General features: G+C 36.4%; 1 protein-coding gene across 1 annotated transcript; it reads right to left on the bottom strand.

The window, feature by feature from the left end:
- Positions 1–8599: 8599 nt before the first annotated feature.
- On the bottom strand, positions 8600–13458 carry LOC145623702 (protein RESISTANCE TO PHYTOPHTHORA 1, chloroplastic-like). Its single transcript, XM_081676558.1, has 4 exons — positions 13081–13458; positions 9710–9916; positions 8939–9108; positions 8600–8855 (listed from the first exon to the last, which is right to left on the bottom strand). The coding sequence occupies exons 1-4, from the start codon at positions 13388–13390 to the stop codon at positions 8829–8831; spliced, it is 714 nt and encodes a 237-aa protein (XP_081532684.1). The 5' UTR covers positions 13391–13458; the 3' UTR covers positions 8600–8828.
- Between the last annotated feature and the right edge of the window lie 10426 nt (positions 13459–23884).

Consider the following 23884-nt stretch of genomic DNA (forward strand, 5'->3'; position numbering starts at 1 on the left):
AGTATAAGCCCACGAAATACTCATAGGAAGCGGCCACACTTCCACACCTAAGTAGGTGAACTCCATCAAGTGTGAGCTACAACACACCTCCAAAAATATGGATATGGGTTCAATTAAGAGTCATATGCTCAACCTCCTTCTCATTTGTAGCTAAGCACAACAAACATCTAGAGATGGTCAAATAAAATAAAAATGTGCTTCCAAATTATTATATATTGTTCCCCTTCGAACTCATGGTGAGTAGGAGTTCACTATTTCACAATTCATACAACGGGATTTAGCCCCATCTCTTCCGATGTTTCCAAAACTAGTTTTTTACATAAGCCTTTAGTTAACTGATCCGCAATGTTCTTTTCAGACTTAACATAGTCCAGTGATATCACCCCTTCAAATTTCTGACGGCTTTATGCCTCAAACGGATGTGTCTCTTCCTCCCATTATAGGCATGGTTGTGTGCAACAACAATTGCAGCTTGCGAATCACAATGAAGTGCAACTGAAGGAGCTGGCTTCCCCCATAGTGGAATATCTGCAAGCATGTTCCTCAACCATTATGCCTCATGACCTTCCAATTCAAGAGCAATAAACTCAAATTCCATAGTAGACATAGCTGTACAAGATTTCTTACAAGATTTCCAAGATATGGCTCCACCCCCAAGGGTGAAGACATAGCCACTAGTGGAGTTAACTTCATCATTATCGGATACCCAGTTGGCATCACAAAAACCCTCCAAAACTCCAGAAAATTTGGAGTAGTGCAAACCCCAATCCGAAGTACCCTTAAGGTACCTAAGCAACCTCCTAAGAGCAATCCAATGATCACTGCTTGGGTTATGAGTGTACCTGCTCAACCTACTAACAAAATAAGCAATGTCAAGTCTAGTGTAGTTCATTAGAAACATAACACTACCAATAATTCTAACATACTCAGACTGATTAACTGGATCGCCATTATTTTTCTTTAGGTGGAAACTTGGGTCATATGGAGTCTTAACTGGATCGACATTAAATGATTCAAACTTTTTAAGAAGTTTTTCAACTTAGTGTGACTGATTAAGACAGATGCCTTTTGGAGTCCTTTTGATTTTTACTCCCAAAATCACATCTGCCTCACCTATGTCTTTCATTTCATAATTCGAACTCAAAAATTGTTTTGTCTCATTTGCTCGATCCAAGTCAGTCCCAAAAATCAACATATCATCCACATAAAGACAAATAATTACACAACCATGACTATCATGCTTAGAATAAACACAAGAGTCACCTTCATTAACATGAAAACCATTACCAGTCATAGTCTTATCAAAATTGTCATGCCATTGCTTTGGAGCTTGCTTAAGCCCATACAATGACTTGACTAACTTACAAACCTTGTTCTCTTGGCCTGGAACAACAACCCTTTAGGTTGGACCATATAAATCTCCTCATCCAAGTCACCATTCAAAAATGTAGTTTTGACATCCATTTGATGAACAACAAGATAAAAAAATGCAAGCAAGAGCAATTAAAGTCCTAATGGTTGCAATTTTTGTAACAGGGGAGTAAGTATCAAAATAATCAATGCCAAACTTTTGAGTAAAACCCCTTACCACTATTATTGCCTTATACTTGTCTATAGATCCATCGGCCTTCAATTTTTTCCGAAAGATCCATTTACAAGTAATGGGCTTACAACCTCTAGGAAGTTCAACCAATTCCCAAGTGTTATTATTGAGAATTGATTATAATTCACTATCAATTGCTTCTTTCCAAAACATAGCATCAACTGATCTCATTGCCTCATCATAGGTCCTTGGATCATCTTCCAAAATAAATATATGCACAAAATAATCATCATCAATTAAGGAAGATTCAGATAAATAAGAAGAAATAAAATCAGGACCAAAACTGTTTTCCTTTCTTGCCCTTTTACTTCTCCTTGGCTCCAAAACAGAATCATTATTAGTAATAGGAGAATTAGCAATAGGTAAACTAACAGAACTACTAGCAATTAATTCACTATCATTAGAGGGAGATATTTTCCAAGGAAAAATGTTCTCAAAGAACTCAGCATCTCTAGCCTCAATGATATGGCCACTTGCATAAGTGTCGTTAGTACCTCTGACAAAAAAACGATAAACTGCACTTTGATAAGCACAATAAAAATAGCATCAACAGTTTTAGGACCAATTTTATCCCTCTTGAAACTAGGTATGCCTACTTTTGCTAGGCACCCCCACACTTTCAAGTATTTCAGATTTGGCGCTCGACCCTTCCATATTTCGTATGGAGTCTTGTCAAGCTTCTTGTGAGGAACCATGTTCAAAACATAACAAGCAGAATGAATAGCCTCCCCCCACATGTTATTAGGAAGCTCAGAACTAATAAGCATAGAATTCATCATATTCTTTAAAAATCTATTTTTTCTTTCAGCTATACCGTTTTGTTCGGGTGAATAGGGAGCCGTTGTCTCATGAATAATGCCAAGTTTCTCACAAAATGCCTTAAGAGTGTCTAGGATGTACTCACCACCCCTGTCACTCCTAACCCTCTTAATCTTTTTGTCCAATTGGTTTTCTACCTCAGCTTTATATTTGAGGAACATTTCCTCACCTTCGTCCTTAGACCTGAGAAGATAAACCATACAAAAACGTGAGCAATCATCAACAAAAGTAATGTAATACTTTTTACCCTCTCTACTTTCGTGATTGTTAAAATCACCCAAGTCACTATGAACAAGCTCTAGTACTTCAGTCTGTCTATCTACTGATTTATATGGCTTCTTTGTAAATTTGGCTTCAACACAAATTTGACATTTCGAAATATTAGTGTTAGAAAAACTTGGAATCAAATTAAATTTAAGTTTTTAAGCCTTTTAATAGAATCAATATTAACGTGGCCTAATCTAGCATGCCATAAATCAATAGACTCAGCAATATAAGCAGAAGAAGTACTAGCATTCTCATTCATAGTGTCAATTTTAACATCAAGAGTAAAAAGCCCCCCATTACAAAAGCCCTTTCCCACAAATTCCCCATTGCGAGTAAGAACTAATCTATCATAATCAAAAGAGAGCTTCAGTCCTGCTTTCATGAGTAAACTGCCAGAAATTAAATTCCTGCGCATTTCTTGAACATGCAAAACATTAGTCAGAGTAAGCAATTTTCCAGAAGTAAGAGTGAGAACGATCTTCCCTTTGCCTTGGACAGAAACGGAAGCTGAGTTGCCCATGAAAACATTTTCACCTTCAACCTTGTCATAGGTAGTGAACATGTCCTTGTTGGCGCAGATGTGTCTGGTAGCTCCAGTGTCAACAATCCACTCAGCAGCATTGCCTGTAAAGTTAGCTTCTAAAACAACATCAACAATAACGTCAGATTCCTCAATAAGATTTGATTGACTTTGCCCATTATTCTTCTTCTTGACCCTGCAATCCTTAGCCTTGTGACCAGTCAAACCACACTCAAAACAAGTACCCTTAAACTTGTACTTTTGAACCTTCCCTTTAAACTTAAGAGAACTATTATTGGCTTTGGACTGGTTGTTGTGTTTGAGTTCAACAAGATTGGCTTTGGCAGAGGAAGAGGAAGGAAAAACAGAAGAGCCTTTTGTCTTTGATACGGTTTTCCTCCTCAATTTTGAGGTGTCCTACAAGCTCCTCTAAGGTTAGGTCTTTCTTTTTGTGCATCAATTGGTTACGAAAATCCTTCCAAGAGGGAGGGAGTTTCTCAATCAAAACAATAGCAAGGGTAATATCACAAATAGACAGACCTTCAGCAGCCATATTAATACACACATTCTCATAAGCATGAATCTGATCAATAATATGCTTGTCATCAATAACTTGAAAACTCAACCACTTACTAACACAATAACGTTTAGTACCAGCATAATCAGTCCCATATTTTTTCTCTAAAGCATCTTAAATATCCTTAGCATGATAAAAACCCATATAAATATCCAATAGACTATTTGACATTTAATGCAACAACATGCCCTTACAGGTTCTATCATCCTTAGCAAACTTAACATCAGTTTCAGACAAATTATTCTTATCATCAGGTTCAACAATATCATCAAGAACATATGCAACATCAATTTGCACCAAATAAAAACGCATCCTAACAGCCCAACGTTTATAATTCTTTCCATCAAGAGGTTCTTACTTAGACATATCACGAATCAGAAATTTGGAAGCCATAATCGTCTTTTAGATTGTTAAACTACTAAGCAATTAAACAGAAATTACTTACCTATTGATGCGTGAACCAAACTGATAATAGCCGCGTCGTGGAGAACCATTGACCTAAAAGACGATTCCGCGCTACCTCCCGGTGCAGTAGACTAGAAGCGGTCGCCCTCCAGGATAAGCACTGCGCTGGAGTTTATGTGCACTCACAAACCCGACTGTAACTCAGAATATTTGCCCAGAAAACAGAACAGATCGAACTCGTGTTTAGATAATTTTTTAGAGAAGAGAAAAGACCGAGTATATATAGGCAGTAGAAGGGAGACCAGAAGCATAAAACAAGGGATGAATCTGGCTAAGAAAACGACCAGATTCATTCAGCCAGTCAACAACGGAATCAAGAAACAAGGAATTAATCAGTCATCTACAATCAAGGGATTAATGACTGATTTAATTCCGTAATTCCAACAATCAGAAAAGAATAATCCCAACAGACAAAAAAGAATATTCTATTTGACAAAGAAAGGGAAATAAAATTTCTCCAAAAAGATAACAAGGACCCACGCCCGCGCATCGCATTCCCCAAGACCGACCCGGCTCGGCGCGCGCGCTCGCGTGTGTGGAGTAACACTTTCCTCCCACTCACTCAACTAAGTAGTGCTAAGACACTACAATATAAAAACAAGGAAAAACCTTTCCCCCCCCCCCCCAACCAATGTGGGATTTTCCCCTTTCATTTGTTTTTCTCTCTCTCTTGTTTTTCCCCAACTCTCTTATTTTATATCAAGAACTTCCAACAATTTGGTCCCATTCCCCTATAGTTTACTTTGTGTGTTTAATACTTCCTGATTTCGCTTTATTATCAGCAACTGTGTTTTTTGTGATCTATAAAATGATTAAGATCAGTATAGGACTATTCCTAACTCTTATAGTGTAATAATGGTTGAAATGTTTAGAATGTATATATAGTGTAATGAGGAGAAAGAGAAGGAAGGAGGGTCTGGGTGGCCGCCAATTTACATAAAATTGTAATGTTGCTGGTTTGTGTAAAGTGTCCAATTATTAACATTTATATTTGGATTGTTAAAGATGAAGATTTGGCTATGTAGATGAGGACGTAGCGATACAGCTAACTATGGATTTTGAGGGAAACCATTTTCTTAGGCCCTGTTTGGGAGAAAGCTGAAAGCTGAAAGCTGAAGCTGATTGAGTTAGCTGATTTTGACTAGCTGATTTTATTAACTGATTTGACTAACTTATTGTATTAACTGATTATATAAAAGTGTTTGGTAAATAGCTGATAGCTTAAAGGTGATTGAGTATGTGAAATGACCAATAAGCTAATTGTGGGGTAGGTAGTTTAGATAGGATTTTAAATTAAATGAGGTTATAAATGTCATTTCACAATAATTAATGAATAAGCTAATTGAAAAAGCTCCTAAAGTGAGCTTTTTCAAAAAGAGCTTATTTAGTGGAATAAGCTCTTTCAATAAGCTTACTACCAAACACTTGTATTAGCTTGTTTGACTAGTCAATCAGCTAAAGTTAGTCAAATAAGCTAATATACCCCCAATAAGCTTACTACCAAACAGGGCCTTAGTCTTTTTAGAGAAGAGGTGGATGAAGTGAATAGTTTGAGACTTTGAGTATATCATGGCTTATTCTGATCTGTGAAGTGGAAGTATCTACTTACCTGATAATCAATAGCCGCTGGTGGTCATTTGTTTTTAGTTTAATAGCCGCTGGAGTCTTCTTGCAAAGTTCTTTCTGTAAATGATTAACATTTTTTTCCCTTTTAATGGCTTTTGAGGTTGATGCATCTCCCCTGCTGCAGACTTTCAACTACTTTCCTTTCATTCCCTTTTGTGAAACGCGGATCTAATATAGACTGTTAGATGTAAATTGATCATTATTTCTTACCTTGTTGTAGTTCATTAATGAAGTAGTGGATTTAAGATAGTCTGATCTTATTACTGATTTAGCTATTATTACTGTATTAAATTGTGCAATGCATGCAATTGATGCAAATATACACTTGGATTTTTGCTTGACTTTTATGCTACATATGAAACAATGCTGACTTTATTATCTAACTACGTAGTACTACTTTTAAAATTATATATTATCCGAGTTACACATGGAGAAGTATTTGGGGAGCGAGGTCTCTTCTCCTTCAAGGCTTGAAATGGAGGGTGAGGAATGGGATGAGCATTGGGCTCTGGGATGAGGCGTGGCTGCCAGGTAAAGGCACATCTCTTGTCCCAACTCAAAACCTGAATGCTGACCCTGATATGAAAGTGGCAGACCTGTTGTACTTTGATAATAAATGCTGGAATGTTGAGCTTATCAAGAGCACTTTTGTTGATAGGAGAGTGATTTGATTCTGGATATATCAATATCATCATATTGGTCTGCTGATAAGAGATTTTGGTGGCCAACGAAGAATGGGTGTTATTTGGTGAAGACTGGTTATTGGTTGGCTAGGCTTAGTAGAATTCAGGCGTGGTATTCTCTAAATGGAAATTGGAAATCGGGAGGAGGGATTATGGAAACTGATTTGGGATATGGAAGTATTACCTAAACTGCGCCACTTCATTTGGAGGGCTTGTAAGGGAAGTATTGCAGTGAAATAAAGGCTTCATCATCATCATATCACTACTGTCAATGTGTGCCAGGGATGCAGGGCTGCTAGTGAGACTATTTTACATGCTCTTTTAGAGTGTCATGACACTGCTATAATATGGGCTCAGAGTGAGTATGCGCGGGACTGTTAGTTGATGCTCCAACTTCAAGTTTTTCTGAGCGTCTCATGTGGGTGGATTGGCAGGAAGGAGATTAACAGGTTTTGTATGCTGGCTTGGGCATCATGACTTTGCAGGAATGAACGTTTGCATCAAGGTCCCGTGTCTGATTCAGGTGGCTGTGAATTACTCAAAGCTATTGGCTGACTATACTGAGTATGCACATCGAGTATTCAAGCACACCTACTGTGACTATTGGTGACCTTAATTGCTGGAGACCACCTGCTGTAGGGGTTGTAAAAATCAGTACTGATGCGCACTTGGGGGCTGGCAATACAATGGGTTTGGGTATGGTTATGCGGGATGAAATGGTGATTGTGGCAGCTGCAACGCAGAGATTGAAGGCAAATTGGGAGGTGGAACAAGCTGAAGTCGCAGCTGCTAGGCTTGTTGTTCAGGTCGCTTGTCTACTGGGGATTATAAATATTGTTCTAGAGTGTGATGCTTTGACTGTAGTACAGACTATAAAGCAAGAATTGTTGGGCTACTCTCCACTGATGCTCTTCTACGATGATATTAATAGGATGAAAGCTGAGTTTGTTTCTTTCAATTTTTGTCACGTTCGTAAGTCAGGCGGGTAATACATTAGCACATTTGGTGGCTAGATATAATGCATGTGAGTCGAGTTATGTATGGACTGAAAATTTCACTCAAAGTTTCATCACTTTAGCTGATTTTGATTTGATTTAGGCCCTGTTTGCTAGTAAGCTTATTGGATGTATATTAGCTTATTTGACTAACTTTAGCTGATTGACTAGTTAAACAAGCTAATACAAGTGTTTGGTAGTAAGCTTATTGAAATAGCTTATTCCACTAAATAAGCTCTTTTTGAAAAAGCTCATTTTAGGAGCTTTTTCAATTAGCTTATTCATTAATTATTGTGAAATGACACTTACAACCTCATTTAATTTAAAATCCTATCTAAACTACCTACCCCACAATTAGCTTATTGGTCATTTCACATACTCAATCACCTTTAAGCTATCAGCTATTTACCAAACACTTTTATATAATCAGTTAATACAATAAGTTAGTCAAATCAGTTAATAAAATCAACTAGTCAAAATCAGCTAACTCAATCAGCTTCAGCTTTCTCCCAAACAAGGCCTTAATAATATTGCCCGGCTAAGTGGCCAACGTTTCCTCAAAAAAAAAAAAAAAAAAAAATAAAATACTATTGTAGTACTTTTGAACGGGCCTCTCACGCTATATTGAAAATCCCAAAACCGTGAAAACAAGCCCTTGTCTTAAATAATACCAGCTTTTCCCCTTCAAGCAGAAATTCGATGGGCTGCCGATGATTAGAGTGTGCTTGCTCCTCGATCTCCAGCGATCCCCCCTTGTCAAGCCTTATCCAAGGTGCTACCGGTGGTTGTAATTTTGAGCCACTGCACCCAGCTGCAAACTGCTGTTTGGTTCTGCTTTGTGTTTCTTTACAGACTTTGCTCGCTTTTGGGTGGCTCTTTGACCACCGTTATCCTATTCCCAATTTGTGGAAAACAGGTAAAGTAGTGAATATACAAAATAACAATATGAATGTAGGATGGAACTAGGAAATCTATCGTTTAAGCCATTTAGCCATGTTCCTATACTTAACTAAACAGGTATAAAATACAGTAACAATTATAAAATTTTGCAGAGTAATTACCAACACAATTGCTATTAAAAATCCGCGTACAACATTACAAGACTGTTCATACACGTAACGAAAGGGAGTAACTGATTGCATCATATGAATAACTTCAATTTATTGTCAACTCTGTCTGGCTTCTAAGCATCTTAGTCTTTCCTTCACTAGAATTTTCGGCTCCCTTGAAAGTTTTGAACATAATTTTGTACAGCATAGACAAGATGGCAACCTTACTCTATTTTCTGCAACCACCCCAACTGTGAAGCAGAAATAGTGTCAGTAACTGAAAATTACTGAACAGTGTACATTGGTAAAGGCATTGAAAAGAAGCTATTCTTACCTTCCAAGCATACATCAAAAAGAAGGCGACGGTATCTGCAGACCAAACAACAGCAAAGGACTTCCAAAAGAATGGGATTATAACATTTAACAATGGAATGAGGAGGAAAAGATAGTTGAGTGCTTCTTTTTCTTTGTTTGAACAATCTCGGGCACGAAGTGAAGGAATTGCTGCACCAAAGACAATAAATTTCATTTCCAGTTTCCAGTTATACAAGTATAATCGAGTATAGTTGTGTTTCCAATTTCCAAAAGTTATTAATCAAAGATAGAGATTGAGAAATTGCATATTTGGAAGAAATTAACATTTATGAGCAAAATGGGTTTCAATGACCTTCACCTTGTTTCTATCAACATAGTAGTTTGTCACTCTCAAACTATTTGAATATATAATACTATTATTTAACCCGCGTATAGTCCACACTCCAAATCAACAGAGCATTCCACCACAAGAAACCAGATCTAATGTACGAGTAGTGCTTTCTGCTCCATTTGACATGTTTAAGTTCATCTAGATTTTGTCAACATCTTAACCAACATGCAAATAACCCAATATAGATGAGTGAGACCTGAAATGCTAAAACAAATGAAAGCTACGCAGTGAATAATCCCACATGTAAATTATTTGTCTATCCCTCTCTCTCGTACTTTCTCTATCCTTTACATCATGATCTACATCTCTTGTGATTCTTAGGTATGTAGTATTCTGAGCAACCAAGTAGTATAATAAAAGAAGTGAATTTCTATTATCATAGTGGAGAAAAGGACTTACTGAACATCCAAATGGACCACATGCCCATTAATCGCCATATGTCTGGCTCATTTGAAGGGAATACAAGATTGAAGGAGAGAACTCCGCCCAGAAGCATAGATGCGTATCCCTGGATCTCAAAAACTGAGTATAATGTACTTCCTGGCACAGCAGGATTTTTGGAAGCTGTAGAAGCCCTAGGAGCAAAGGTTGCAGCTGCCTTGTTAACTACCTGATTGAACACGGAACATGTCAAGAATTTTTCTGCACAGTATGTCTCCGCAAAAAAGATGGAAGAAAAAAACGCATTTCAAATCAGTCATCAGGATTGAGCTGTCAAAGCCAATGTCATAAGCATTCCCATTGCCACTATGCCTTTAACGCCTTTGAATGATTCTTGCATAAGGAAGGATAAACAAGACCAAAAATATGCAACGTCATTGATTTATGAGTAGAGGCTGACCTTTGACCAAACAATGAAAGCTGGAGAACATGTTAACATGGATCCTATTTGGTCAATCCTTACACCAAAGCCGATTCATTAGCAAAATAGCAAGTGTGACTCCCAAGCCATTCTTGGATATATATATAAATGATCACTTGCATCAGATTATATAAAATTTGATCGATCATTCTATTTATCTCTATGCTGTTAAAGTGGAGAACAGACCAAATTTTTCTTTCTTTATCAATTTTTAACTCACAGTTGTTATCTATGTTAAAACGGCATATATATAACTATCAGTACTCATGAGTCATGACCATCAACCTCCCACCCCCCTAAAAATCCTGGAAAAATAAAAATAAAAAAACTTCTAATAGAAAAGCATGGGACAAGCAAAGGGCCTCAAAGTGTCTTTTGTTGGCTACACAGAGCTCAAATTCATTAACTTACAAAGATCTGGCACGTTATTGTTAGCCATCTTGCAGCCAAACATTACATCACCAACTCACACATTATCCGCATTCCTTTGCCTATAATTTTTGTAGACACATAATCAATCATCATACTTGGATAGTTGGATCATTTTGCTACTTTTGACATAAAGAGTATAGATGCAATATTATAGAGATTTTGTAAAAGCCTCGTAAAATTATACATCACTCTTTCTAACCCCTTTAACTAAAGCAATTTTTCAAACATCTAAATTCTCACGAATACATTTCAACCACCCTTAAAAACTGTGCTAAGAATGATAATAAGTAAAAAGAATCAAACCTCTCTGCAGCTGTAGAGAGCTTTGCTAGTCATATGTACTGACAACAACAAGCACGTTAGAATATTCGCTATCCCGACAAAAACATATAATCCAAAACCGATAAATAAAACCTCATGCACCTCATGGCTCATGCAGTCATGCATGCCTCTCCTCCCTGAATTAAATCTGGCTTTTAGTTAAACAATAAACCAGCCTTCCTTAAGGTTTTGCTATTCACCAAACTACTCCATTGCACAAAAATATAAGCCACATATTGGAGCAAGCAATTTTGCACTCCTCTACAATTGATATCACCCCACATCTTCTGCCACAAATTCTCTGCATATTTTCAATAGAACCCCTGAGGGTCCTTACCTTCTATTGTAAAAAATCCTCTACAATTAGTATCCTCCTATATTTTCAATGTGACAAACCAATTAAATCTTTGCATTTGTGATACAAGAATGCAACATATGAGATGTTCATTCACCAATTGAAAACAATACAATAAGAAAATGTCCCTTTACCCCTAAACACCCCTAAAATTTATTAAAAATCGAAAAAAAAACAATTTAAGTTTCACTCATTAAAACCACCTCCCCTAATTCTACTTTCAAAATACGAATTATCTTTTAATTGTTTTCTCACTCGATTTTTGTTATTTGAATGTTTTGAAAGTTGAAACAAATTTTTTATCTCCTCCAAACTTATAAGTCATAAACCCAATCATATGCCAATCAAGCTCCCACACTGGACCAATATTGAATTGATCCTTCTCACCCATTTATCAAACACATCAGATCGCCAATGTCTACTAACTTCTCCTTTTACAACCCATACAAGATTTAGTTCAATGCTCACTTTAAAAATCCACATTTCAAGTTTATTCTTGATCCTTAAGTATTACCTCACTTTTCCAACATCACTCATTACTTATAAACTCCAGGTAAACATCAAATCCAACAACCCAATTCAATTTTCGCCTTAGTAAGTCCGAAATCATCCAAACCCTAACCAAAAACAAATACTCTTGTAATTATTATTTCAATTTATTAAACATATTATGAAGAACAAACAATCACATATCACATTAACAATAAATAAGGAAAGAATTCCACTGATCAACATTCTTGTAATCAAAGGCAATGATGACTGATAAGTGATGACTATTTTTAGACAAAAGGGCTGTTCTTTTCAACTCCAAAATATTTAATATAAAATCCAATCATTAATCTATTATCATCAAACACAAAACTTCCAACAATACCCTCCAATATATTCAAAGATTAACTAACGCCTGTTCTCATTGACTGAACTCAACTAAACTGAAATGAATATTTTATAAGAGAAGGAAATTAGGAGCTGAACTGAAATGAATTGAATTTCAACATAAGTGAACAGGCCCTAAGTGTTGGGAAAAATAGTATTTCTCTCTTTGTGAATTCAAGATGGGAATCACAAAATAATAGAAATAAAAAGAAACACAAGAGATTTTTAGTAACGCGGAAAACCCAATAATGGTAAAAACCGCGGGACTAATAGTCCAAAACTTCCACTATAATATAATAGTAGGATTACAATATGACTTCACCCAAATTAGATGGATAACAATATTTTCCTCACAAAGTACAATTGTGGAACACTCACTAACTTGTAATTGAAGATGATCTCAAGCTCCTCACTTTTCTTTGTGGCTCTCTCTTACTGTCTTAGAGGTTTTCTTCACAATGCTTGTTGTGGAATGACTTGTATGTCAAACTCCTCTAAGGTTCTCCTATTTATAGATGTCCAAAGACAGCCTAGAATCTTCCACACAAATGTAGAGAAGAATGAATCTAGTCACATTCTCTTAATCTAGAAAACATGACAAGTTCAAGGTACATACTAAGTTCATGATCATACATGAACTTTCTTGTTCACGAAATTCCAAGGTTTTCACTTCCAATTGACTAAAATTCATCTCCCTTTTTCCCCTTTTTTAAAAAAAAAATATAATTTTGGGAACCCTATAATTGAGGAGGGAGTCCCAACACTAAGCTATTAGCTACAATATAACAATCTAACAAAGATTATACTATATATATCATATGATTCAATTATCAGAATAAAGATAACAAAAAAAATTAAAAAAAAATTAAAAAAAAAAAATTACTAAACAACAAAGAAGATTGAAACTTTGGGGGCAAAAAGAACCTGCCTTTTTTAGATCTTTCTCAATTGCAGGAGCAGCAGTAGAAGTAGAAGTGGAAGCAGAAGAACCCCTGATTTCATTTTCTATTTCCTCTAAATTTTTAATTTGCAAATTCTGTTCTTGTTGTTGTTGTTCTTCAACAGATGTGGGTGTGTCGAGATTATCTGAGCTTCCATGGATTCTGAAGCTACCCTTTAATGGCGGAAAACTGAAAGAAGTTGAAGTTTTATATGAAAATGAATAACCTTTTTTAACACTAGGAAGAATTGAGAAATGGCAGCTCAAGGGAGAGCCTGGTAACAATACTGTCATTTTAAATTTTTGGTGTTTTTGGAATTTTATTTGTAGAGATAAAAGAATAGAAAATGGATGAGGCAAAAAAAAAAAAAAGACACAATTGGCTAATATTGAGCGAGGTGGGCGTACCAAAGCCGAGCAATTAAACAAGAGCTCGAGCATGGGCCTCCCTTGACCCTTGCTCGTTAAATTGACCAAAATTCGATAGTTGCGACTTGCGAGTATACTAGTTGTAAGTTGTAACCCGTAAAATGGGAATTTTTACTGGTAGTGTTAACTGATTTTTCTCAAGCTCTTGTTTTCTTTGAATATTAATTCAAAATTACACTTTCTATAAAAATTTTTGTGGGTGATTTTTTATCAATTATAGTTCTGAAAAGTTTTCAACTAGCTAAAGATTGGTTCTTGGTGGATCTAGAGGTGTCAACTCAGATTAGCGGATGGTATTTGGGTCGAATCTATTTGGGTCGGATATATTTGCTTCAAAAAAATCCTTTTAACCCGCATCGGGTCAGATCGGATCACTTCCAAGTCGGGTCATATTCGGGTCAAGATCTGTCTATTACAGATCGGGCTTAGGTCGATCAACTTCAAATCGGTTCATATTCGGTTCAGATAAAACCGAATCGGGTTCAAAACTAGTTTGACCAAGTTAATCTTGGGTTAGATGACTTTGGATCGGTTTGGTTTGGTTTCAATTCGATTGATTTCGGTTCTGTTAAGTTTGGTTTGATTACAAAAGTTGATTCAGTATTCGGCAAATTTTGATTCAGATACTTTCCGTGTTTGACTAAATTTTGGTTAGGTTGACCAAATTTAATATTCAAATAAGTACATTTTTAATTTTTTTTTTTTATCTTGTTATTGGATCGTTGTCAAATTATTCATGTGTCATTAAAATATGTTAAGTAAAAAAGAGGTAACCGATAAGTTAGGTTTAAAACTATGGTTAGTTTGAAATCATGTCAAATTCAGTCGGGTTAAAATCGGGTTGGGTTAACTTCAGTTCGAATAAAAAGCAAATCGGATTTAATCGGGTGTTTGTCGGGTCAATTTCGGTTCGTATTGAGTTTAGGTCGAGTCAAATCGGTTTAGGGTTGAGCTCAAGTTGGGTCAAATCAGTGCCGGGTTAAGTTCAAATCGGATCAAATTCGGATTCAAGTTGAGTTCAGTCCAGTTACAGACCGGGTTTGGGTGTTGAGTTTCTCGGATAATTAAAGTCAGATCAGTTAAAATTCACAAAGGATGATCTTTCGGTTCGGTTCGGCTTTGACACCTCAAAAAGGTCTTTTTAAGGGTTGTAACGTGGTTAGGTTAAAGGTTGAAGAAGAAGGGGATAAAAGGCTCAAGACCCTAGATAAGCTCCCAAGGTGTGCAACTTTGCTTTTGGAATATTTGTATTTTCATGCTTGAGTTTTAGCTCTCTTTTTTTTGCTTTATTTATTTTTGCTCTCTTCTTTTTTTTGCTTTTGCATTTTTTTTTTTTTTTATAAGTGTGGGCAATCCCGATCATGCGGTCTATCACTCACTTGGTATTCATGTTTCTCAGGCACGATACCGAGCACTCGATAAGAGACGCAATCTGAGACGTGTTCATATTGAAGACATGTTTATGTCAAAGACACTGGAACACTTGCCCTTTTGTACACTTTTATTATTATTATTTTTTTTTTTTTTTTTTTTTTTTTTGCTATTTTAATCTTTTGAAGTCACTCAAACTTTTTGAAGTTACATAAGTAACACACCATCCCATCCCAAGGTTAGGTAGATGTAGGTTGAAAACTGAAAGGTCTATCGTTAGACGAGGCTCAAAGTGGTATATGAAGAAAGGATTGTAAATTAGAAAGGTGAAAGGCAATATGATGTGGCTACAAGGGGTGCCTCAAATCATTGGTATATCTTGTGCTTGGTTTGACATGAATTTTTTTTTTTTTTTTTTTGTTTTAATGCAAATCATTGTATACACCCATTTGTGTCACCCCAAAACCAAACCCGGTGATGATTACCTTTCGCGTCGAATCATAATCGAATGAAGTGAAAATGTGGAAAGTCTAGTGTTGCGGATAGTTTTAATTTCTTTTCTCTTCTCTCTGTTTTTAAAAACTTATTTTAAGAAAACAGCCAATCCGGTTTGGATGGTCCATGATATGGGTCCAATAGTAGTGTAGTTGGATAGGGCTTGACAAGAGCTTCCCAACGATATATTATAAGCCCATTCCGATGAATATTGAGGAAGTTATGGCCAAATTACTGATCTGGGCCCGGTTTGAGCCTTATATGCGGCCCAATGATCTAGAGGATGGCCTAATATAGATTTATCATTCCTAATGCAATTAGGAATGGTTTTAGTCTTCTAGATTCTTCTATAAAGTTCTTTTCATTTCTAATTCAATTAGCATTGATAAATTGACTTTTGTTGACTTTTTAGAGTTTTAATTAAAATCAAAGAGCATTTTTTTGAGGGAAATACGATTTTATCCTCCTGTACGGCAATTTTTATCTGATTTTAAGAAAACGCGTGAATTTCTGAATCAGCGTCAAACGCCAGCTGTAGCGCCTGGCGCTAGCATTGGCACCTGGCGCTAATGTTGGCGTCTGGCGCCAATGGCCGGCGTTGGCGCTAATCAAATTTTATCCGCGTCAGAACTCTGTTTTTGATGTTTTATCTTTTTGGTTGATTTTCTTTAAATAGCTTCCTAAAAACTCCGTTTTAAATCATCAATTCTCATCAATTTCTTTCTAATTCTCACCAACTCTCATCAAGTTTTCTTGATTTTACTCTCTCCCTCTCTCTTTTCTAAACTAGCCTTTTCACAAATACAAAAATTCCGCATTCATTAGCACTAGAAACACCTAGCCAAGTTCGAAGTTGCCTTCGCCCTAGACGAGAAATGTTTAATTTCTGAGGGTTTGGTCCCAAATCTTTATTTTAATTATTATTTAATTTAATTGTTTTAATTATTATTTTTCTTGAAGTTACTGACGTGTGTATTTTGTTATTAGAAAGAGGTACGAGGCATCAAAGTAAGTATTTTAATGGTTTTTATTGATGTTATGATGTAGAAATCATGTTTAGGTTGTTATTATAAATTCCTAGTATCATGTCTAGGGTAATTTTAATATTAAGTATGATCGTTATGATGCCTTTAATGTTCTTCCTAATATTTATGATTGTTAGTATCATGTTAGGGTTAAAACTTTGATTTTTATTGTTTAGTGACATGCTAGGGTTTGTTATTAATCTTTTTAGTATCATGCCAAGGATCTTGCTAGTATTATGCTTTAACATGATTATTGATTATAATAATTTATGATTATTTATTATGTTGCTTGATAGTATTTATTTTTATTCCTTGATCACGCCTTTTATGCATGCTTAAATGGAATTTATACTTGTAATCACGCTTAATAAGATAATTAATAATCTTGTTTAGGGTTAATTTGATTATAACTCAAGTGATCGCCAATAATAGTTTTATTTGTGCATTATATTCAACCAACATAGATAAACAGGTTTAGGGTTAATCCTATTGATTGCATGTTAGTCAGAAAGCGCACATGGATACGATCAGAATAAAGTAGAGGCCTATTATTAGGGCAGATTCAATCTCTTTTAGGTTGGATTTGTACCTTCATCCCCGAACCCTATTTGGTTCAAGACCTTATGGAGTTAATGATCTCTTGGATAGTTAAGGGGTGTAACCTTCACCCTGTGAACGGTTTACAAGTTCCTAAAACTTGTTGGCGACTCTTTTGCTCTATCTTCTTTCCCTTTGGACGCCACCGTACTTTAGTGTATGATCACAGTGGGGTTCGAGCTAGGGGATTAACATTTGAAACGTTTTCTCAAGGTCATATTCACTCCATTGGTCATAGAGGTCGCGGTCACACTACTGAAAAGTGTCTCGCCCTCAAGGATCGTGTTCAAGACTTCATTGATTCAAATCTCCTTCATGTTCCTCCACGCGACAAGAAGGCCAAGATTAGTAACAATAGTAACAGTGGCTATAAAGGGAAGAAGAACGACTATCCTTCTCCTTCTGAAAACACCTACGTACTCTAGCAACAGTGTTGGTACTTTCGACCTTAATGAGATCTTAGGATTTAGAAAGCAACAAAAAAGGGATTTTACCCCTATTGGAATTAGCTACGATGATGCTTTCGATCGACTCCATGCCAAGGGACTCATTACTCCTATTGGACCTCTTCAAGATCCCCCACTTGAGAAAAGATTGCCTAGTTGGAATCCAAATGTGCACTGCAAGTACCATCAAGGTAGGGGTCATGCTACTGAGAGCTGTTGGAAGCTAAAGGAGGCTATCCAACATTTGATTGATAATAACAAGCTTCCCGTACCTCCAGTTAACAAGAAGAGCGAGTGATGATAAAGTAAACAACACAAGACAAGAGGCGAGCTTCAACGATGAGATTTCATGACATCTTTTTTTCTTTTTCTTTATTTACCCTTTCCTCAATAAGTCTAGCATAGGCACCTTTTCTTTTCCCTTAGATTAATTTTGTAGATTCTTTCTTTTCCTTTTTTTTTTTTAATAAAATGAGTGTTTATTCTCTTACATATGATCATTTCATTATTATTGCATTAAAAAAAAAAAAACCATGTCGAATTAAGCACAAGGTATACCAATGATTTGAGGCACCCTTTGTAGCCACGTCATACTACCTTTCACCCTTTAAATATGCAATTTTTTTTTTTTTTTGATAAACCACTTTGAGCCTCGTCTAACAATAGACCTTTCATTTTTCAACCCATATCTACCTAACCTTGGGACGGGATGGTGTGCAACTTATGCAATTTTCAAAGAACAAAGCTTGAGTGACTTCAAAAGATTAATATAGAAAAAAATAAGCAAAAAAATAAATAAAAGTGTACAAAAGGGTAAGTGTTCCAATGTCTTTGATATGAAAATATCTTTGATAAGAACACATCTCAGATTGCGTCTCTTATCGAGTGCTCGATACCGTGCCTGAGAAACATGAATGCCAAGTGAGTGATAGACCGCATGATCGGGATTGCTCACACTTATAAAAATAAGATAAATACTAAATCAAAAGAAAAAGCTAAAAAAAAAGAGTAGAAACTCAAGCATAAAAATAAATATTCAAAAGCAAAGTTGCACACCTTGGGGGCTTATCTAGGGTCTTGAGCCTTTATCCCCTTCTTCTTCAAACCTTTAGCCTAACCACGTTACAACCCTTAAAAAGACCTTTTTGAGGTATACACATACTTGTGCGAGGTTCGGCTAGAGCTACGTTCGGCCTGATTCCTAACGGATACGTAGGCAACCTCACATCGAGGTGCGGCCGTAATAAGCATGCATTCATATTCACATTCACACACCATGATCATATCAAGGGATATCCAATGCTCATCCCTATCTACTTAAAGCTAGACTTGGGGGCTTGATCCCTACATCATTAGCCTACCTAGCCTAAGAGTCACCATCATTACTCTTCTTGAAATAATATCTTTTTTCACATACTTAGCCCTTGCGGCCTAACTTTAGAATCACTTTCACACACATCACAGATACATGACCAAATATACCTTCCATTAGGAACCCTTTTGTCATGAAATCTTAACATAACACTGAAGCATGCCTTGTCATGTCAAAATGCCCAATATCACTCATAATCATCATTGCATATCGAAGTATGGAGTGCTTAGTCTCCGTGCCAAAGTTACCCAAATACTTTCATCATGGAGTCAACCATTGAGATAGCCTAGGATGGATTAATCCTTACACCTTGAGAGATAGTATCAAATGACATTTAACTAAGCTCATTCAACATGTCCCTTCAAACACTTCGATCCTTTTTCGCGTCTTTCTTTTTCGGGAGAAAGTCAGTACCCTCCACAAAAATGACGGAAAATTTTTGCATTTTTGAGTCACATTGAGTCAACACTATCATTGCACTTCGAGTCGAGTCAACCTCGAGTCAATCACAGCGAGTCAAGTTTATGACTTGAGTCGTGTCAAGTCAATGAGTCAAGCGACATTAAACTTTAGGTCAACCATAAGATAATTAAAGAGATTAGCAAAGTTCTATAGTAAAAAATAAATACATGTGCAGCAGAATAGGGAAGACCCTACTCCAGCGCTAGGCGAAAACATCTAGCGTCTGGCAATAGTTTTTAGCGCCAGATCATAGCGTCTGGCGACAGAGCCAATTCTAGGCGCCAGAGATATTTCAGCAGCGATAGAGCTCGAAGCCTCTCAGAAAGGTGATTTCGACCTCATACAGCAATTTCGAGTTCCTTGGTACGCCAGTTAGCCCCTATAAGAAATTTGACATGATTAAGTAGTCGGTTTAATTACAAACATAATAAGTGATCGACCAGACAAAAGATCGTCTCACTTAGCTTAAAGCGCCTAAGCATGGGCTCATCACGGAGACACCGACATACTGGTTTTAGCGGAAGCAAAGTTCAAGCGAGCTTTAGAGATCGGCAAGCGTTGGTCTTCGGAAATTTTTCTTCGAAATATTATCGCAACAAACATTCAATCATCGAAGCTCTTTTGATCCAGAGACGCGGGGGCATATCATCAAAGCTCTTTTGTTCAGAGACGCGTGGACATTTCTTTCAAGCTCTTTTGCTCAGAGACGCGTGGGCATCCTATTATCAAGCTCTTCGTTAAGATACGCGTGGACACTCATTCAGAAGTTCATATCCAAAAAAAAAAAGAAGCTCTATTGTTCAGAGACGCGTGGACATATAAAAAAAAAGAAGTTCTTTGTTCAGAGGCGCGTGAACATATCAAAAAAAGAAGCTCTTTGTTCAGAGACGAGTGAACATCGAAACAGCAAGATGGCGTTCCCTAGATTGTGAAATTATCTTTAATCGTGTTCCCTTAGACGTGGAAGATGGTTACAAAGCGGAAGAGGATTGTTTCAAGCAAACCAATCTTTGATAGTATTCCCTTGGACGTGGAATATTATCAAAGCGGAATAGGATCGTTTCAAGCAAAGAAATCTTCAATATTGGAAGCAGATACAAGCGTAGCGGTTTTCAAGCGGGATGGCATTCTCTTGGCAGGAGGTCATTAAAACAACAGTAAAGTAGCAACAAATCGGTTACTCTCAGAAACGTGTGCTCGACGGTGCAAGATACGCGTTTCTTAACTCTCTTATCTGTTTAACTAACTCTAGTTTTCAGGTATCGGCGTTACAAAATTGATTTAGGATCACAGAACGTTCTGAATCATTCTCCGTCCCTATCGCTACTTTGACTTTTGTTTTCGAAACTTGCGTTTCTCCAAACTCAGTTAAAATGGGGGCTTTTGTAGATACCCATTTGAGTCTCCCCAAAACCAAACCCAGTGATGAGTACCTTTCGCGTCGAATAATAATCGAATGAAGTGAAAGTATGGAAAGTCTAGTGTTGCGGATAGTTTTAATTCTTTTCTCTTCTCTCTGTTTTTGAAAAATTATTTTAAGAAAACAGCCAATCCAGTTTGGATGGTCCATGATATGGGTCCAATAGTAGTGTAGTTGGATAGGGCTTGACAAGAGCTTTCCAACGATATATTATAAGCCAAATTCCGATGAATATTGAGGAAGTTATGGCCAAATTACTGAACTGGGCCCGGTTTGAGCCTTATATGCGGCCCAATGATCTAGAGGAGGGCCTAATATAGATTTATCATTCCTAATGCAATTAGGAATGGTTTTAGTCTTCTAGATTCTTCTAGAAGGTTCTTTTCATTCCTAATTCAATTAGCATTGATAAATTGACTTTTGTTGACTTTTTAGAGTTTTAATTAGAATCAAAGAGAATTTTTTGAGGGAATACGATTTTATCCTCCTATACGGCAAATTATCTGATTTTAAGAAAACGCATGAATTTCTTAATCAGCGCCAAACTCCAGCTGTAGCGCCTGGCGCTAGCATTGGCACCTGGCGCTAATGTTGGCGTCTGGCGCCAATGACCGGCATTGGCGGTAATCAAATTTTATCCGCGTCAGAACTCTGTTTTTGATGTTTTATCTTTTTGGTTGATTTTCTTTATAAATAGCTTCCTAAAAACTCCATTTTAAATCATCAATTCTCATCAATTTCTTTCTAATTCTCACCAACTCTCATAAAGTTTTCTTGATTTTACTCTCTCTCTCTCTCTTTTCTAAACTAGCCTTTTCACAAATACAAAAACTCCACATTCATTAGCACTAGAAACACCTAGCCAAGTTCGAAGTTGCCTTCGCCTTAGACGAGAAAGGTTTAATTTTTGAGGGTTTGGTCCCAAATCTTTATTTTAATTATTATTTAATTTAATTGTTTTAATTATTATTTTCCTTGAAGTTACTAACGTGTGTATTTTGTTATTAGAAAGAGGTACGAGGCATCAAAGTAAGTATTTTAATGGTTTTTATTGATGTTATGATGTAGAAATCATTTTTAGGTTGTTATTATAAATTCCTAGTATCATGTCTAGGGTAATTTTAATATTAAGTATGATCGCTATGATGCCTTTTATGTTCTTCCTAATATTTAGAAAATTTTGACAATTACCACCTTCTACTTGGGTCATTTTAGCAATTACCACCTTGTATTTTTTTTTTTTTGAAAATTACCACCTTCTCTTTTTCAAAACACCAAAACTTACCACCTTCTCCCCTTTTAACTGCCATATGACGTCATGTATGGCCCACCACTTACCTTCCCCTCCCATTTTCCTCCTTATTTTCATTTCTATTTCGACACTCTTCTCCCCTGTCTCTCTTCTCTCTCATTCACCATTATTGTTCATCAATTCATCCTCACCCACCTAAAAATTTATGAGATTTTACTCTCTCTTATCACATCCTCTCTCTCTCCTCATTATTCTTGGTCAAAGTACTTGCTAAATTGCCTAGAATAGTACATTGTTCCTGGCGCAGTAAGAGACTATAATAGGGTTGGAAACGTCATTGTTGAAGGGGGGACCAAGCTAGGAGGCCTTTGCTGTTTGGAAATTGCAAAACGGAGTTAAAAGGCAAGGTAATTTGATAGTGTAAAGTGAAATTAACAAACCCTAGAACTTCATGAACTTCAATTCCTTCTTCAGTGCTTCATTCTCAAGTGCAAGGCAACCTTTTTCAGCTTTCACATCATCCAATTCCTTCTTCATCATCGTCAACTCAATCTTCTGAGCATTCACATCAGCCATGAGTGAATTAGTCACATCCTTTTTCCATTCAGTCATTTCAAGGTCCACTCATTTGAAATAGTCACAACCCCTGCTATCAGTGTCTTGCTCGTAAAATTGGCAAGCTTGAAACCTTCTCCCTGGATTCTGCTTAGTCCATGAAGTCAAATTCGAAGCAAGATACCCACACTTGCAGATGTGAAATTCAGTCTGCACAAAATCACATCTTTAGTTAGCTACAAGTAATTATAAGTTCGAGAACCAGGTCATAATTCATAAATTGTGGTTAATTAGTTCACCAATTGAACACCCTAACCCCTAATTTAATTCGTAAAACCCTAATTTCAACTACATTACCTTAATCCCCAAAATTGCAACCACAAACCCTAGCTAACACGCATTCATACCCCAAAAAAAAAAAAGAAATTATGATGAAGAAAACATACCAACCTTTTCGGAATCAAAGTCATGTTGCAGCAACCAAAGCTAATTGTTGATTAATTTTGATTTGGAGGAGTGAGTTGAAGATTTTCGGATTTTTTGGGGGAAAATTAGTGAATGAAAGGTAAGAATCGAGTTAAGGGAAAATAAATTGGAGGGAAATGGGAGGGGAAGGTAAGTGGTGGGCCATGCATGACGTCATGTGGCCGTTAAAGGAAGAGAAGGTGGTAAGTTTTGGTGTTTTGAAAAAGAGAAGGTGGTAATTTTCAAAAAAAAAATACAAGGTGGTAATTGCTAAAATGACCAAAGTAGAAGGTGGTAATTGTCAAAATTTATGTTAGTATCATGTTAGGGTTAAAGCTTTGATTTTTATTGTATAGTGACATGCTAGGGTTTGTTATTAATCTTTTTAGTATCATGCCTAGGGTCTTGCTAGTATTATGCTTTAACATGATTATTGATTATAATAATTTATGATTATTTATTATGTTGCTTGATATTCTTTATTTTTATTGCTTGATCACGCCTTTTATGCATGCTTAAATGGAATTTATACTTGTAATCACGTTTAATAAGATAATTAATAACCTTGTTTAGGGTTAATTTGATTATAACTCAAGTGATCGCCAATAATAGTTTTATTTGTGCATTATATTCAACCAACATAGATAAACAGGTTTAGGGTTAATCCTATTGATTACGTGTTAGTCAGAAAGCGCACATGAATACGATCAGAATAAAGTAGAGACCTATTATTAAGGCAGATTCAATCTCTTTTAGGTTGGATTTGTACCTTCATCCCCGAACCCTATTTGGTTCAAGACCTTATGGAGTTAACGATCTCTTGGATCGTTAAGGGGTGTAACCTTCACCCTGTGAACGGTTTACAAGTTCCTAAAACTTTTTGGCGACTCTTTTGCTCT

Source organism: Chenopodium album, chromosome 3 (genome assembly GCF_948465745.1).
Source record: "Chenopodium album chromosome 3, dcCheAlbu1.1, whole genome shotgun sequence".
Classification (NCBI taxonomy): domain Eukaryota; kingdom Viridiplantae; phylum Streptophyta; class Magnoliopsida; order Caryophyllales; family Amaranthaceae; genus Chenopodium; species Chenopodium album.

Bases quoted from the DNA above. Each gene is read 5' to 3' on its own strand.
- LOC145623702 (XM_081676558.1), bottom strand. From the start codon at position 13,390: ATGACAGTATTGTTACCAGGCTCTCCCTTGAGCTGCCATTTCTCAATT. The intron at 9,917-13,080 runs GTTCTTTTTGCC...TCAATCAGGTAG, and splicing joins GAAAGATCTAAAAAAGGCAG to TTAACAAGGCAGCTGCAACC. The intron at 8,856-8,938 runs GTAAGAATAGCT...TCTGCTTCACAG, and splicing joins TTTTGATGTATGCTTGGAAG to TTGGGGTGGTTGCAGAAAAT.